Source organism: Acartia tonsa, chromosome 13, assembly GCF_053477335.1.
Source record: "Acartia tonsa isolate MP-2025a chromosome 13, ASM5347733v1, whole genome shotgun sequence".
NCBI classification, from domain to species: domain Eukaryota; kingdom Metazoa; phylum Arthropoda; class Copepoda; order Calanoida; family Acartiidae; genus Acartia; species Acartia tonsa.
In genome coordinates this window covers 46,423,972-46,442,383 of record NC_137272.1, presented here as the reverse complement: position 1 = coordinate 46,442,383, position 18,412 = coordinate 46,423,972, and the positions used below count along the sequence as shown (strand labels likewise).

At 36.2% G+C, this 18,412-nt stretch overlaps 1 protein-coding gene and 1 long non-coding RNA gene across 2 annotated transcripts in view; both read right to left on the bottom strand.

The window, feature by feature from the left end:
• LOC145304363 (uncharacterized) overlaps window positions 1-18,412 on the bottom strand; it is a 119,119-nt gene that overhangs the window by 36,590 nt on the left and 64,117 nt on the right. Inside the window, exons 2-5 of the mRNA XM_080146230.1 lie at window positions 5,586-5,644; window positions 4,878-4,932; window positions 4,079-4,247; window positions 3,672-3,748 (exon numbers count right to left, since the gene is read on the bottom strand). Of these exons, the coding sequence (XP_080002356.1) occupies window positions 3,672-3,746 (75 nt within the window). The 5' untranslated portion in view covers window positions 3,747-3,748; window positions 4,079-4,247; window positions 4,878-4,932; window positions 5,586-5,644. The remainder of the gene's footprint in view (window positions 1-3,671; window positions 3,749-4,078; window positions 4,248-4,877; window positions 4,933-5,585; window positions 5,645-18,412) is intronic.
• LOC145303929 (uncharacterized) overlaps window positions 1-18,412 on the bottom strand; it is a 164,980-nt gene that overhangs the window by 88,623 nt on the left and 57,945 nt on the right. The gene's annotated exons all lie outside the window — the stretch shown is intronic.

Genomic DNA, 18,412 nt, shown 5'->3' with positions numbered 1-18,412 from the left:
ATTAAAGTATATACAAATTTTTCTGGAATATAAGTAGAGTTGGTATTAAAAAAAACAATACAGTTCTTGTGTTTTCTTATTGATTTGGAAGGTTGTTGACTTGTTCTACTTCTTTAGTTGTATGTTCTTCCTCCGTCAATAGGTTTGTGTTTTCTTTAGTTATATATTCATGTAGGTTATCATCCTCTATTAGATTGAGAGCTTCTTTAGGTTGACTAAATGCATCCATTTTCCCATCATGAACAATTATTGCAAACTTTGGTTGTGCTTCCCAGATTATATCTCTGCTACGTGCTTCACATCTATTTCTGTTTATCTTACTCATATTAACATATATCCTTGTCTCATTATCTAAATAATCTAAATCTGTCTCGTCTCCCCAAGCTGCAAAATCATGTCTATGATCTATATTCTCATCAGCAAATACAATCATATTCCTTGCTTCATTGAAATAAAATTCTGAGTAATAATTGATATTGATATAATTAATATGTCTTGGCTTGTTAACTAGATCTTCAATTGCATACGCATCATAGTAGCTCCAAGATATTTCATCATATTTTCTGGAAATATTTCTCTTCATTTCTTCATAAAGCTCTTTGTTTTCTAATTTAATTTTCTCCCTAACTTGTTTCTTTCTTTCTTCTACAGTTAAACTAAAAAACTTCTTTGTATTTGCTTCTTTCATAATATTCTTGGAAATTCTTGTGTAAGTTACAATCACAATACTTTCATCCTGGTCCAATAGTTTGTATTTATCTAATATTGCCATAGTAATGGCACTAATATCATGTTTATCTTTGTTGTGATAGTGATGACAATCTATAGCTCTCCTTACAGCATAAATATATTCATGTAAATTTTCATCTTCAATTGCTCCAAATTTGTTTCCTTCAGGAACTTTCTGTTTGGAAATAACAATTGCAAATGACATTGCTCTAAGTATCATATTTCGTATCCAGACATTAGCATATCCTTCCTCTGAATTATCATCAATTATGATAACATTTCTAGCTTGAGCACCCTGGAATTCAAAGAAATTTGTTACTAATATTCCTTCAGGTTTGTTCATATATGCTTTGAAGTCTGACACAACTGGTCTAGTTGAGGAAAAGTGTTTCTTTAACAAATCATCAAACATTGAGTTGTTAGAAAAATATGTTAATACAACTACACCTTCTTGTGGTTTAAGTGAGAAATATTTTTCTACTGCAGCAATGGCTAATAAGCCAGGTGATATATTATGAATATTATGATAGTAATAAATATGGCTACCAATGACATTATTGTCAGGAAGTTTTGAAGATATTTTTGAATTGAAAGCTTCAGAAAACTTGTGTATTAGTTGGCTGTTTCGTAAGTTCTTTGTTAAATTAAAACATAGAGCATTGTGATTCTTTATCATAGTTTCTATCCACACTGATCTACCTTTCATATAGCCATTATCTACTTTCATAGTCATGCAAATTGTTTTCACAGAGTAAGGAAATTCACAACTTCCAATTATCATTTCATCAATGAATAGGTGATCACAAAGATTATCTCTAAAGAATTGATTTATTGAATACATTATTTCTGCAGTTTTTTTGTCTGTATCTAATTCATCAATTAGATCTCTAATAGTAATAACTCTTACAGTTGGATAAGATTCAAACTCCATCTTAGCTGTTTCATCCATAATTGATGTTGAGGATGTATAATATAATTCTTTACTAAAATTTGTTATTGCTGTTAAATCAATGTAAAATATTTTATCTTTAAGATTGTCAGTGGCACACTTTTTGGCTCTTTGTTTTAAAACATATGTTTTCCCCGTACCATAGTCACCATCTATGATAAGGAACTTGGATGTTGAGTTAACTGCTTGCAGCTGTTCATTGTTGAGCATGTAAACAGAAACATTACTATCAATTGATATTCCATCAGACTTTCCTGTTAATGCTTTCTCAACTTCTTTGCTAATGGTTATTGGATCAGATATCAATTGATTAAATCTACTTGACTCTTTAATTGATAAGTGATATATCAGTTCAGCAACAAGATTTTCATATACTGTCAGATCATGATTATCTGATGTAACAAGTTTGTGTTCAAATATCTGATTCAACCAAGGTGTTACATCATTAACATCTTGTAGAATGAATTGCTGACAGTTGACACAAGGTATTTCTGCACCTTCAACAATCTCTAAATAAGGAACACATGCAGCCTTGACAAAAATCCAATCTTTAGAAAGCATTCCTCCAAATAATTTCTGCATGAATGAAAAGTGCTGTTTAGTTTGATCTGAAGCATTTTTCAGTAGTTTGGTTTTATCTCCTTTATCTTTAGGTCCAAGTTTTACCTCTATATTTATAATAGCATTGTGTTCTGGGATAATGATTAGAGAATCCCATTCTGTTTTTGTTTCTTGAAGTCTGTAGACAAAGTGTTGATAGGTATAAAATTTCTCTAGATTGCTAGTAGGACACTTGTACAAGAGTGTGTTTTCAATTTTGATTTTCTTATTTCCCCCTTGCTGTTTAAGTACCTGTAATATTAAATGTTTTATAATTAGAAAAATATATCAAAACTAAAGATGTTTATTTATGAAAGTTAAATACTATCAATCTCCAACTTCAGATAAACTTGATTATTTATAAAACATTCCTTTTTAAACAAGATGCTCTTTGAATCATTTAATTCAAGCTTGTTTTCTTTCCATTGTAAATGTTCCTCTATGCATAAATCTAGTTCTTCCTTGTGAATATCTTCAATGTCCAACAATGCCTTTATTCTTTTTTCATGCTCATTAAAATCTGCAGTTTGATCTTTTCCTCTGGTGTGTTTTCCCATATTAACTAATTGTTGAATGCAATCTCCAGATTGAAATCCTAACATCACAAAATATTCAGACTTCGATTTTCTAGCAGCATTAACAATGTGATTATGTAAGGTTTCTTCACAATGTTTATCTAAAATTTGATCATCTTGATTCTTTCTATCCTCTTTACCTAACACAATTGGTTTCTTAGGTACTACATAATGATTTGGAATACCTATAACTTTACAGTCTGAATCATAGTAATAATCAGCAACTTTCTCTTTGATCTCTTTAATCTTTTCTTTGGCTAGCATTCTTTGAGTTTCTCCTGCAGGACCTTGGAAATTTATACTCATATTACCAAGTTCTTTGGGCAAATTTGAAGATTTTGAATCTTGAGATGTAAGATGGGAAACTCCAAATTGAAGTCCACATGTACACACAGAAGGTTTTGTAGACCCCATTTCATCTTCATTCTGAAAATATCATGTATTAAGTCATGATCTTTAGGTTCTTTCCTAGTAAAAGAATCTTTAATGCATGTAACATCATGGAAATGGTATAAGATTTTCATAAAATTGAACTATGTAAGATATATTTAAGTTTGAAATGAAAAATTGTGGATAGGAGAGACATACAAAGTTTCCTGTAGACAATGAGGATATAGGCCTGCAAGATCATACATGGATTTTAAAATTGTAATATGCATCTATGCTTTAGAATATCTTTTACTAGGTATTGGTATTTTAGGATATGTTTGTTTTCTTACAACTTTGAATATTTTGTTAGAGTGACTGAAATATTTCTTTTGTATAATTTTCAATACTAATACCAAGTTTTAGGCACTATAAAATTACAGAATACATACCTTTTTAGTATCACTACCAGGACCTGTACAACCTGTGTTTTCATTCATTTCAGTTCCACTGCCTAATTCCTCCATTTCTAAATAATAATTTGTAAGATGATTTTTTTTAAAAAGGAATCTATTACCTTTCTCTATCATTAACACTGTAATGTTCAATAAAACTATTTCAAAATCTTTGATTCCTCTTGCAAACTATGTTTTTTTAATATTTCTATAACTTTTTCTAAATTTTCTTGCTCTCCTTATTTGTAGATAGTTTTTGTAGATAGTTTTTCCTAAGAAGTATAAGAATCTTCCCTGTAAAGAAGAATTGAATTGTAGCTGATAGTGAAACCTTTTGTTGAAGTCAGACATAGATAAGTTCTCTTTGGGAAAAGGTTATGTTGTAATTCTTTGAAAAGACTTACCTGAACTAAATATACATCTATCTAATTGTGAACATGTTTATTATGGAAGGATTTGAAGGAGTAGTAACAGCACTCCCAGCTGTTGCTATGGTAGCCAGTGAAGCTAAAGTATCTGTACTTCTAGTTTATATACTTGATGAACTGTCATCAGTTTTGTCAGCAGAACTGCCTAAAATTGAAGAGTTTTACTACAATATTTTTATCCAATTATGTAAAGCAGTAAGGTTTGTTTTGTCTTGTTGTCTATGAAAAATATTTATGTGTTACATTATAATCATGTTTATATTTATCAGGATAAAGATAAAACAAATTAGAAAATGTAAAAATCCATAGCAGAGTCTTATGCCAAAAACTTATTAAGTTGAATTTGTAAAAAGTTAGAAACACAATAGTAGAAATTACATGATTCCATTTTATTTGGCAGTTCAGTTTAATTTCATAGTCTTTTCAACATTCTTAGTAATTACTCCAGATCATTATGGATGGACACAGAGAACAAGTTATACAGACAAAAGAAGTTGTAGAGTAGATGCCTTTTAGAAATCTTTACATTTTCAGTCATTTAATATGCAATATCTAATCAAATCATAGATATACTACTCTTATATTAACATGGTTAATTCTATCAATAAACAGCAAATCATTAATACCAAAAAATATTAAATATGAAAGGAAAGAAAAGAGTAAAAGAAGAAAGGAAAAAGATAAAAAACAAAAGAAAGAAAGAAAAAGAGGGATGAACAGACACACCCTACTTATGATGTAGCTGCTGTATAAAAAGGAAATAATCATTATTTACCTTTTACCTCTACACAAAGGATAAAGTACTTGTTAGGAGCAAAGCTACTCAGTACCTGCAAAATAAAAATTGATAATTTACATTCATTTTTTAATGATAGAAGGGATCCAGGGCTGATAAATTTAAGTACATCCTCATCCTGGCCGAGCTTATATTCATAAGAGTAAAGTCTCTCTGTACCTAAACAATAAATACATTTATCTTTTTATAAAAATAACAAGATCTGTGTCTGTCTGTATCTGTCTATTCTCTTTAACAGTATAGCTTTGCTTAGGTACTGGGAAGGTTTAAAATGTTTTTTTTTTAACTGTAACCCTCCCCCCCCCCCTTATTTTCTTTTTCTACAATAAAAAAGGGGGGTCGAATTCAACCCCCATCACTTAAAGTAACCCTAAAGGCCTCTAGAGACGTAGCTGTTAGTTAATAAATATATTTAAACATTGTAGGGTATATTTTCATTTGATCATTTCTGTAGGTTGGGTTATATCGAGTTCTTTACTTGGCTTCCCTTTGGGTTTAGGCATACAAACAACCCATTTATATTCAATTTATCTACAAAATTAAGGGGATGGGGTTATCAATGATTAATGATGATCCTTGTTTTATTGACAAGGAAGTGTAAAAAGTGAATAATGATAAGGGGGGAGGGACACACCCTAGATAAAGAGTGGCTGCATTACTAATGAAAATGAATAATTTAACACTTACCTAAGCACACAAGATAACACCAAGGCCAAGTTATTCCTAGGAGCAAAGCTTCTCTATGACTATATGAAAAATATACACATTAATACAGGGACGTCCAAGTTTTGGGGGGGGGGTTAAAATGGCGCACGAAGCTCGCCGCAATTTTTTTTACCCCCCCCCCCAAAATTTTTATCCCGGGGCACATAGGGGCAACAAGGGGATTCAATTCACCACCCCCAAATCAAGTTTTAATCATCCTATGAGTATTATCATACCCAATGTACATCAGGTTTCAAAGGAATCATAAAAATACGCTTTTTAAGTACGCTTTCTAATGCCTGAAAGTCAAGAAATGCAAAAAATTATTCTTACAGAAAAAGGCATACTTTTTGTGTTTCACCAACAATTTTAAAAGTATTATAAAATCTCTTAGAATTAACGTAATTAGACAAAATAACTTCAGGTGAGTCATGAACTACATGTATTTTGACAATATAAAAGAAAAAAACACAAATTAAAGAAATAAGTCCTTAATAATTCTAGTTGAAGTTAAGATTTTAGTTTTTTTTTGTTTGTTTTATAATCAACATTTAATTAAACAGTAAGAGGAAACATGTTTTCACCGGTTGCCACGGGCTAAAAATACGATATTTGATTACCCAAAGACATATTATAATCGCCTGTACTGGTTTCATTTACCCCTCCGCGCCCCCGTAGGGGTTTTTAGTGCGTTTTCTGAGGGTGGGTGCACGAAAAGTTAGTTAGGAAAATCTTTTAAACGCGCTTTTAAAGTCAAAATGTGAGATGTAATACATATAAATAAAAGACGCAAAATATAAGAAATATTTATTCAGACTTTGAATTAAAGTTAGTAATAAATATTTTCAAATGATGAAGGGGGGGGGGTAAGCCTAAATATAAACCTCTTTATGTTCGAGATTTTGTAACTAAATAATCGTTTCTATAGATTCTAACAAATATCAGGGATCTAAAGGGATAAGATAAAGTTTGATAAATTGATATACATCCCCAATGATAATATACAAAATTACCCCTTTTGTAGATTAAAATTAGCAGTTAAAACATGTTATAAACAGCCCAATGTCCCCTCCTCACTGCGAAAAGGTAAAGTTAATATGCAAAAAACTTGGTGTTCTAATAATCATTCTAAATTGGAATTAGCAAGTAGCCTATCCGTCTGTCATTTGGTAATGCTTTGTTTTAAAATTATGCCTTTACATGGTCTTTATGTTTAATGTCTGTAGTTTTATTGAGGAAGGACATTGGGCTGTTTATTACACTAGTCCCCAAAGTTTTTTAACAATATTTTTATATTCGTTGGCTTAACAACTTAAGGAATTTTTTTTATTGGTTGGTTCATTACGTCCAGTGTCAAAACGTTTCAACCACTAATTGTCATCATCAGAAAATTAATTTTGTAATAAAACTTGGTGTATCAATATTTGGGATTTACATACATTAATCAGTCATCGTTTTGTCCCTTAGATCCCTGGGTTTTAATCTATAATACAAAGTAGATTGATGTATGTCCGTCTGTCTGTCCCTTAAGATTAAAGTAACCACTGAACCGATTGGATTCTAATCTTCAGGGAATATATCTACTGGTCCTGTGTTGAGTTTAAGCTATTTTCTTGGTGTGTAGGACACCCTCAACCCTCCCAAAAAACAAAAAATCCCCGTCAATTATTTTAGCCTATCCGTCTGTCTATTGGTAATGCTTTGTTTTCATATTATGTAGTCACATGGTCTTCATGTTTAATGTTTGCAGTTTTATTTAGGTAGGGAGGGGACATTGTGCTATTTATTACACTAGTCCCCAAAGTTTTATAATAACTTTTTTATATTGGTTGGCTTAACAATGCGACGTTATGAATTTTGTTTGATTTTTTATTGGTTGGTTCATTAAGTTGAGTGTTGAAACGTTTCAACCACTAATTTTCATCTACAGACAATTATTTTTTTTGTAATATAATTTGCTGCATCAATATTACATACATTAATCAGTCATTGTTTTGTCCCTTAGATCCCTGGGTTTTAATCTATAATACAAAGTAGCTTGATGTATGTCCGTCTGTCTGTCCCTTACGATCTTAGTAACCACTGAACCGATTGGATTCTAATCTTTAGGGAATATATCTACTGGTCCTGCGGTGGTTTCAAGCTATTTTCTTGGGGCGTGGGACACCCTCAACCCTTTAAAAAAAAAAAAATCCCTCTCAATTTTTTTATGCAGTTAATTTAAAATGTAATGGTTACAGCACCAGAGGTATTATTTTTTTAATTACCTCTTGGGGCAAAGCCCATAGAGGCTAGGGGCGAAGCTGCTAGTCTATAATACAAAGTAGCTTAATGTCTGTCTGTCCCTTAAGATCTTGGTAACCACTGAACCGATTGGATTTTACTTTTCAGGGAATATACCTACTGGTCCTGTGTTGGTTTTATGCTATTTTCTTGGGTGGTTGGACACCCACAACCTAGCCAAAAACAAAAATTCCCCCATATTTTTTTTTTAATGTAGTGGTTGCAACACCAGAGATACTTGATTTTTTTTAATACCTCTTAGGGCAAAGCCCCTAGAGGCTAGGGGCAAAGCCGCTAATATACATATAAACGGTAAACAAGAATTTTTATATCATTATAAATATAGATATAAGTTTATAAAAATTGATGTCAACCATGCCCACATTTATAATGAATTTATTTTTACTTAAAGTGAAACTTGTAGCTAGCTAAAATAAGGATTCCCCATCCACCCCCTTTACACCATCCCCTCCCCTCATACTAAAATGAATTTCCAGACCCCAACAACCCTAATTTGACACTTTGAACACTAAAATCGGACTACAATTGACATAGATACACTTTAAAGGGCCCATAAAGCTAGTTATAGAGTAGCTGCGCTACTGAAAAATTCTCAAATTTCTCTGATAAGTTTAGAAATGCATTCCCTGTCCTCAAAAACCCCTAATATGACATTTTGAACACGAAATTCGGGCTCTAAATAATTAAATCCCCTTGTTTCTGGATTTGCCCCTATGTGCGGGGGTAAAATTTGCTTGGGGGGGGGGTTAATTACCCCCCTTGAAATCTGTTGGCAGGGGTAAATTTTGTTTACCCCCGGGGAAAAGTTTTTTTTGGGTTGGTAATTTAAATTTTATTAAATATTTAGTATTAAAAATGCGGGCGAAGCGCGCAAAAATTTTTTGTTAGATATTTTTTATTTTGGGGGGGGGTATTTACCCCTCAAAAATTGTTTGGGGGTGGGTAATTACCCCCCCCCCCCCTAAATGGTTGGGGGTGCCGCCTACGGCACTCCCAGGGTAGGGGTAAATTTTAAATGGGGGGGGGGATAAAATGAAAAAAAAATTTTGGGGGTGCCTACGGCACACCCAAAATCGTTTGGGGGGATAATCCCCATTTTACCCCCCCCCCCTTGGACGTCTATGCATTTATACTATTTATACTATTTGTATCTAAGCTTCTTATTTTTTTAAGAGCCTTGGTTTTGTGACTTTTCCTATATTATTTGTTGTTAAATTTTGTAATTCAAGGCCCAATAAAAAAGTTTAAAATCATTTAAACAGCTAATTAAGGGAAAGAACAGGCATATTTAGTGGAATGGAAAGGCATACATATCTTATAGAGTAGCTGCACTACTTATAAAAATGACTAATTTTAACCCTTACCTAAGCATAAAAGACACCAAAGACGAGTAATTTATAAGAGTAAAGCTTCTCTATAACTAAAATAAAATACGTAAATTAAGATTTCTACTGTGTATATGTAATGTATTCCCTATGTTATATCTTTGTTTTCAATTTTATTCCTTATTTGGACAAAGCCCAATCTGTCCTACTTTTGATTCCTGTGACGTCATAAAAATGAGGGATTATCAATCTCATTTTTAGGGGTTTTCTTTCCCACTTCTCATCTCATCTCACTCATTTTTTGACGTCACAGGTAATAACCTAGTTATAAAAGAGTACCTTCGCTACTTATGAAAAAGAATAATTCTACTCCTTCTTACCTAAACTGCAACGATAATTCAAAGGCAAAGTTCTTGAAAGCAAAGCTTCTCTGTAACTAAGATAACAAAAACATCTATTAATAGTTACAAATAATCTAATCTTCTTTATTTTTGTATGTGCCTTGGTTTAAGACTTTTCCTATATTATTTAACTAGCACTTACGCCCCTAGAGTCCTCAAGTAGTACTTTAAATGTTTGTTTTTTTATTTCAAATATGTAAAAATTTTCTATGTTGCGTTCAAGTCTCTATGTTAAAAATTTTTCTCGATTTTGTGTGATTTCTCTTGGGGGGGTTGTGGAACCCTCCCCCAAAATAGTTGTAAACCTTCCTGGGACCTTTTAGAAGCTACTCTGTTAAGGAGAATCCGATCGGTTCAGGGGTTAGCGAGATCCTTCGGGACAAACATACAAAAACACAAAGACAAACATCCTGTTACTTTATTATAAGGATGTCAGATTTCGCAATTCAAAGACAAGAACAGTTATTTCTCGTATCGTATTATAAACGGCTTTCCGCGGATATAGAATGTACAATTATAAGATTAAAACTAGTTTTTTTAGCCCCGTGGTGCCGAAGGCATCGGCTAAAAAAACTAGTTTTAATCTTATGATTGTGCATTTCTTGTATATTCGTAGAAAACTGGATATAATACGATGCTAGACATAGTTTTTTCGTATGGATGAGAACCGATTCCTATCCACCGGATTCGAATGAATACGAGAAAAGTTTTTAAATATTGAAAGAGGGTGTGCATTGGTGCAACCACCCTCCCAAGAGAAATCACCAAAATTTAAAACAAAATTAAAACGCCAATTAGAGGATATTTTTATATTTTTGTTAAACAGCTAAAACAAAAAAAGCATAACTAACATAAATAAACTGCTGATTTTAGCCAAGATTGAATAGAAAACATTCTAGAGGCTGCTAGTGGCGTAGCCGTCAATATGTTATATAGAGAATACTAGAAAAATAATATAGAAAATAAATCTGACAGACATACTCTAGTTATAAAGTAGATGTGCTATTAAACAATTATGAAATATTACTCCTTACCTAATCATGAAAGATAACTGCAAGGATTGACCGCAAAGCTTCTCTATAACTAAAATAATAAATACATCCATTAATAGCAAAACTTTTCTATAATTAGAGTTGTCCCTTCCATCCGTAACGGTTAGCTTTTTGTTGATATAGACATGTTAGAATTGTCCTATCAAATTCAACAGTTAAGAACAATCTAGAAAGTGTAGCAACTCTATAACTATTACCATAAAGTCCGAACGTCCATTTAGAACATGTCGATGTGATATTTCTATTCTATTCATCTGTTCTTCATAATACTAATTCCTAGGACAACATAGTGCAATGTTATAAGGGAAGCATCTCTGTAATCAAGTCTTAAAAGTATGTCCTTGAACAGTATCCTGCCCTTAAGTAGTTTTGCATTACATTTACTTAAAATTTATTTAAGCGTATATATTTTATTCTGCTTATATAGTTCTGACGCTCTACAAGTGTTAATGTTCGTTTTTCCAACCATTTCAGAGCTTCGCTTTTATGGATGTTGTCATCCTTGTGTTTTATAGTTATTTATTGACATTTCCTACATAACCCTAATATGGAGTAGCTGCGCCACTTATGAAAATATATAATTTTATTACATACCTAACTACAGATGATAAAACAAAGACCAAGATATTCATAGGAGCAAAGCTTCTTCACGACTAAATTAATAAACAACTTTATTGGTAATTCCAACTCATATGTGTGTACCTACCCAACACTATATCTTCCTTATTTTTAGTAGCGAAGCTACTCTATAATTCGAAATGTCCGTCCGTCCGTCTGAGACAGAGTGGGAGAAACGTGATTTTCTCGGCTCCTATAAAAGATAGACAGCTGAAATTTTTAGATAAGATTCTTACATCATATGCCCATCTAATCTTTACATTGTTTTGTCCATCCGTCTGTTATTTGGGGTGCTAGATCGATTCCTACATTTTCTCAACTCCTAACAACTCCTTCTAATGATAATGGGCTGAAATTTTCAGGGATTGCTTAAATTTACATTCTACATATTATATGTGAAAAATAAAAAAGTAGCTAAAACCCTGTCTTAAAGTAGTCCAACTGCCATGGATGTTTTATACTTAATTATGCTCTATTTTGATGGAAGTGTTTACAAGAAGCTCTTTCTATCTTTTAACCCTTAACAGTCGGGCCCCATGCCGCACCTTAATCGGTCAGGGGGAGGAGCTTTCTACCCCCCACCCCCTATTATCTCAGTTCCTATTACAGCTAGAGGGCTATTTTTTGTGCAAGTCTCCTGCTTGATAATGAATTTTCAACCTTAAGTAAGTCAAAGTCAATTTTCGCTTCCTTAACCCTTTTATTTAACAACCTTTATTTTTAGGTCTTTTTTTACTTAATGATTTCAAACGGCTGTAATTTTCTTATTTGTGAAGCTAAAAGAAAATTTTTTTGCAGAAAATGTTTTTGTTTATGTAAATTTTATATAAGAAATATCAAATATAAATTTCTGCGGCTGCAGCTGTACGGACAGAAAGACGGACATTTCAAATTATTATTTAAAAAGGTAGATAAAGAGAAAAACAAAGATAGACCATAAAAGAAATGTAACAGAAGAATAACATAGAAAAAGAAAGAAAGAAAACTGTCTAAACACAATACACGATTTTTCAATATTGCCTAGAACCGGTTCTGATCCAGAGTATATGAACACTTTGATAGCTGTTTATAGTATTGTATTATAGACACTTTCTGTGGATATTAAACCAAATATCTATAGCTTATAATCTTAGAATTGACGACCTATACATCTGCCCCCCCCCCAAATATTATTTTAGATTTATTGTCATAACTTATTCCTGATAAAATTGTCGATGCAATTCATGATTTTTCAGTATGGCTCATGATTGGTTCTAATTCAGCAGATATTACTCAGTTTTAAGGCAATACTTAACAGTGTTAAAAACAGTGTTAAGTTAACACATAGGTACATATTTAAGTTTACAATGGAAGTTTAATAAAATAATAATTTTCTTACCTTGTGTTGTGACGTTTGTGTTGTAATCACTATGCACGCCTCTAACTGAAATAATAAAAATAAGTCTTTACTTTATATATATTTAAATATGGCGAGGAAGAGATAAGACAATGCAGTTGAAATCCTTTTCCAGTATGGCTTTGAAACCGATTAATATCCGCTGGATTAGAACTTTAAAATCTACTATAAAATCATGCATAGCATCGTATTACATCCGACTATCCAGGAATAATAAAATAAAAATCATAAATTTGATACTAGTTTTGTTAGCCCGGCCCTTCGTTAATAAAATGGTCTTAATGTTACCCTTATACCTTTTATTTCATTATCCGCGGAAAGCTGTGTATAATACGATACAATAAGTAACTATTATTTTTTTCTAATAGATGTAGAATATACATGGATATTATGACAGGGGAGAAGTTGTTGTCAATTTAAATTACTATTTGATATCAATTATTCGTTTATCCAGTAGGAGGGGAGGGGATGGGGTAAAGGTAAAGCTACAAGTTTCATTTTATTAGAGGGAATGAAAATCTGGTGTAAGATCCAAGTAATATTAGATCCATTGGCAAGATAGAGATAAGGCAAAGCAGTTATAAAACCTTTTATGTTTGTTCTTGAAATTTATACATATACTAACAGCAACGCACCTAGAGGCCTCTAGGGACACTTTAGAAGGGGGAAAATTAATAATTGTAATTTTAGACTTTAAAAAAAGTTTAATTTTTTCCTTTGGGGGGGGGGGGATTTGTAGAGGATATTTCTCTTGAAAGGGTGGTGGTACCCTCCCCCAAAATGGTTATAAACCTACCCAGGACCTATGAGAAGCTACCCTGAAAAGGAGAACCTGATCGGTTCAGCGGTTAGCGGTACAAACATACACACAAAAACACTGACAAACAGACAGACATACTGTTACTTTATTATAAGGATTATAATATGACGTGGATAATTTATAATAAACTTTTGATTAATGGATATATCATTACTTGGATGTTGCACCAGATTTTCATGAATTGACTACAAATTTTTCCCTGTCAATATGTCCATTTATAACCTATATCCATTACTTTTGTTAATCGATATATAGGGGACATTTGGCTGTTTATTATACTAGTCCCCAAAGTTATATAATAACATTTTATTATTCGTTGCATTAACAACCTTGGGGACTTTTAATTAATTTTGATTCATAAAGTTGAGTGTCCTAGCGTTTCAACTACTGATAGTAATAAACAAAAGGGGTAATTTTCAGGGAGTAAAGAGGGGACAATGGTTCGAATATTCAATTTTAAAGAGTCTCAGACTTTGGGTACTGGCTTAAAGGGAATGTGCACGAATTCAGCAGGTTCTGGCTGACTTTGGGTACTAGCGCATCAATGCCCCGCTAACTAGCTGAGTTAGTTTTGAATAGCAGAAGGACATATTTATATGTTTAGTACTTGATTATAGCAATGCTTCGTTTATAACATTTACTTTGTTATCATAGAAATCAGTATTGAAAAAATCAGATCAATCGGATTTCTTATGACATAAAAATTTGTTTAAAATAGGCGTACGGACATTCTGGTTACGATTATAGGTTGATATGCTTTCTAAATCGTACCTAACTACAACAGGAAACACCATGCAAAGATTTAAATCAATAGGACAATTTTAACATACCTAAACCAACGTAAAAAGCTTTCCGTTCCAGACGGACGGACCGACCCTAATTATAGAAAAGCTTTGTTTTTAAAAAGAATTCGTAATTAGAAATTCCAAAACAAAAGCCAGGTTTATTTAAAGATAACAAAGATTCATATTCTGGAAATTTCCATTGGATTGGATTTTATTTGCAAAGTTACTCTTTATCTCTCTTTGTCCGTCCATCCGTGTGTCTGAGTTGTATGGAGGAAATGTGATTTTCTCAGCTTCTATTTAAGATACTAGCGGCTACGCCCCAAGACATTTCTAGGGACATTTGAGGTAAGGGGAGGGGGAAGTTGGGGGTTGTAAGTCCCCTTCTTTTTCCAATTAAGTTTTTTAAAAGAGGGGTCCTTTCAAGGGTCATGTTGAGTGTTGACATCCTTGTTTGAACATTAAATGACCTTCCCTGTCTGTTTTAATGTACAATATTTTTTAAATTTTTTCTTATCTTTGTATTTTAAAACTAAGCTATTATGAATAATTTTTTTCTGAAATTTCAATTGAATATCATTGATAGTATTCACGTTTTTTTGCCGGATGCATAATTTTTATCAATGTTTTGTTTTTCTCCTCAACACAAGAGGCTTCGCCCGTATAGGCCTCTAGGAACACTTTAAAAAGAGTATGGGGAGGGGGGTGGGTAAGTTGAGATAAAAGATCTTTCTGTTTATTGGCTGTGTTGATATTCTCATTACCATTGGTTGATTTTAGAAGACTCAATTGAGAGTTGACACAAGGTCAATGCAATAGTGAAATAGTTATTTTACCCTTTCCCTCTCCAATGTTTTACTCTAATATCAATATTGATTCCCTTGCTTTCAAGTAGATATTTTTTTCTGGAGGTTGGTATTTTTCTTATATTACTCTCATGAATTGAAGGTATCCTCCCCAAAAATAGTTAAAAACCATCCTGGGATCTATAAGAAGCTTCATTGTAAAACAGAGCCATATCAGAATAGAAGTTTTCAATGCAGACAAACAAAAAGTCACCCTAATACTTTTATAAAGATATCAACGTAAACTCCATTCCCAAGTCACAAACCAGATAGCCTAAAACCTGCTAATGACCTTACCCATAATTCCCAAAACAGCATGGAGTCATTGATCTAGCAGTTTACAAGACTTCACTGGACATACACTCTAAAAGTAGAATTATTATTTTGATGTCAAATCTCTGTGTTTTGTACAATAAATATTTAGTTAATAAAACGTAATTAGAAATTCCAATTTATTGTGGTAAGCCGAAGCGTTTCAGCTCACCGGTTGCGAGTTCAAATCCAACGAGCCCCTAGCCTTGAAGTATTCTACCAAAACAAACTAGCAGGATTTACTCATACAGAAATTATATTTAACTGAATACATTTACAATGGGTGGTTACTATATATATATACAAAATAGATTATAACAATAGGTTAGGTTTGAAGGGGGTGTGGGAGACAAGGGCGTAGCCCGCGGCGGTAGACATTCTGTGGGGTAAGCTGTAGTAAAAGGGAAGGCACCATCTCCCGGTTGTATAGTTGCCTGAGGGGCGCGGGGTTGCTAAGTATCCGTGCCCCTCCACTATTTAGCCAGTCCAATCTGACCGCTGCGCAACGGGGTCATCTGCAGTCATTAGGTGAATGGTGATATAATAGGATTAGTGCAGAAGGCTTGACGTGATAAGCCACTGCGTAGCAACTCTGTAAACTACCCGTCCGTCTGCTGCCGTATTACCACAACCTCCCCTTCAAGGGCTGCGGGGCTCCCGAGCCACCAGGCCTTGAACCTGAGGATACGGCAGCCTCTGTCTGCGAACGACAACATCTTCCTGGGGCACAGCTCGGTGCAGGACAGCCCTGGCTATACAGGCTCCGCGGGACACTCGCTGCTCGGTCTGACTGTGGTTGGATATCAGCATTGTCAACTCCCGGTTGGCTTCCAGCTGCGGGTTGGCGACAGCCAGGCCCCGTCGTTGGAAGTTTGGCCTTGTTTGCAGGACTAGCTCTGTCTCGGCTGGTAACTGAACACGGAGGCCTAGGCTCACTCTAGAGGCTCCCAAGGGGGGGACAACGATGGAAGAAGGCGCGTAGAATTCCATGGGGGCACCTGCCTTGTCCAGGTTGCTCGGCCTCTTAGCTCCCACTCGGATGGGGACGGCTGTCATCTGTAGGGGACACATCGCTTCAGCTTCACCCTCTGGGGCCGCCACTTCCATCTCAGTGGCCGCTTCTTCTCCTGTAGTCTCGCTGCTGGCAGGTAGGGGCTCCATGTCAGCATCAGGGTTCCAGACTGCTTCCCTAGGCGGTTCTGGGGCTGGCGGCGGCAGCGGTGGTTCGTTGGGTTGGTGCTGCAGGTTCTCTTCTACCGGGTCACGATCCTGGCCGCTAGGCTGTGGGGCGGCGGCTGCCGGCTGGTACACTGGAAACTGTCCTGGTTCACTAGCTGGCAGCGCCGCAGCTCCGGCTGGCAGCTCAGTGGCGTCCTCGTTGCCGTCCAGGTCGCCTTGGATGTCTGTTGGAATCTGCTGGGCAGTGACATCTCCGGTGTATTTGCGCAGTCGGCCGACATGCGCGGTGATTTCCGAGATCTTGGCTGTTGGAGAGGCAGGTTTGATGACGTAATGGACGTCCGTGGCTCGTCTCACTACCTTCCAAGGGCCAGTCCACCTCTTGGTAATCTTGGCTGACTTCCCTGGCACCAGGTGGGGGGCCAGATACCAGACCAGGTCTCCAACTTCGTACTTGGCCGTGCCTTCGTAAGCGGCCGCGCTCCTTTGGATGGTTCCCTCCTCTCGCTGCTGGATTGCGTCGTACACGGCATGGTATCGTTGCAGGAGGGCTTGGACTGAGGCATATTCAGTGTCTGGCAGCCGGAGTACCAAGTCCACCGGAAGCTTGGCCTCTCTCCCAAAGTAGGCCAGGAAAGGGGTCACGCCCGTGGATCTGCAGGCTTTGGTATTGTAGGCGAAGGCAATGGCAGGCAAGTGTGGCTCCCAGTTGTTGTCATCTCTATCCAGGAACAGCCGCATGCCTGTGTTGAGCGTCCGATGGAACCTCTCCACCCGGTTGGACTGCGGGTTGTAGGGCGGTGGATGTGTCAGGCTAATCTCAAGCTTGGAGGCCAGTTCCTTGAATACCTGGCCAGTGAACTCCATCCCATTGTCGGAGTGGATCTTCAGGGGACATCTGAACGTGGCCAGGTGGCGGTGCAGTAGGGTTTCAGCCACCGTGAGAGTGCGCTTGTTGGGGATGGCGTAGAGGCTGACAAACCGGCTGAACCCATCCTGACAGGTGAGGATGTAGCAGTTCCCGGCTGGCGTCTCTGGTAGGGGCCCCACCAGGTCAATAAACAGGACTTGCTGTGGATACCCCTGTCGGGAGGGCACGTGTATTCCTAACTTCAGCCTCTCCTTGGTGACCTTCTGTACACACTCAGGGCAAGTCTGAACCATCAGGCGGACGTCACGGGACAGGTTGGGCCACCATAAATGCATGGCGACACGGGCAATAGTGGCGTCCATCCCAAAGTGCCCAGCCATGGGGGCTCCATGGGCCAGGAAAAACCTTTCCGTCGGCCACCCACTGGCGGACACGGAGCAGGAGGGGATCCTGGGTCTGTGCTTCTAAGACTCGGGCCGGATCCAGCCGTGCTGCGGAGGGTCTGCCAGCTGCGGGCTCCCCTAGCTGGCAAAGGGTGTGGAGGTATTCAGCCTGTTCTGCTAATTCTTCGGCGGTGGCTGTCGGCATATTATCATCCTCCCGGCGGCTGAGGGCGTCAGCATTGGTGTTCTGGGTGCCAGGACGATGGCAGACAGTGAAATCTAGGGCCGCTAGCTCCTCCTGCCAGCGGGCCACCATCCCTGTGGATGTGTTCAGTGACTTCATCTGTAGCAAGGCTGAGGAATCAGTGTTGATCTGGAAACTACGGTAGGACAAGATGCCGTGAAATTTTCGAATTCCATACATGATGGCGGCCATCTCTCCCTTCCAGGACGGGTAGCAAGTTTCGGGGTCGGTTGTCTTGCGCCCCACGGCGGCAATGAGCCTCTCCTTGCCGTCC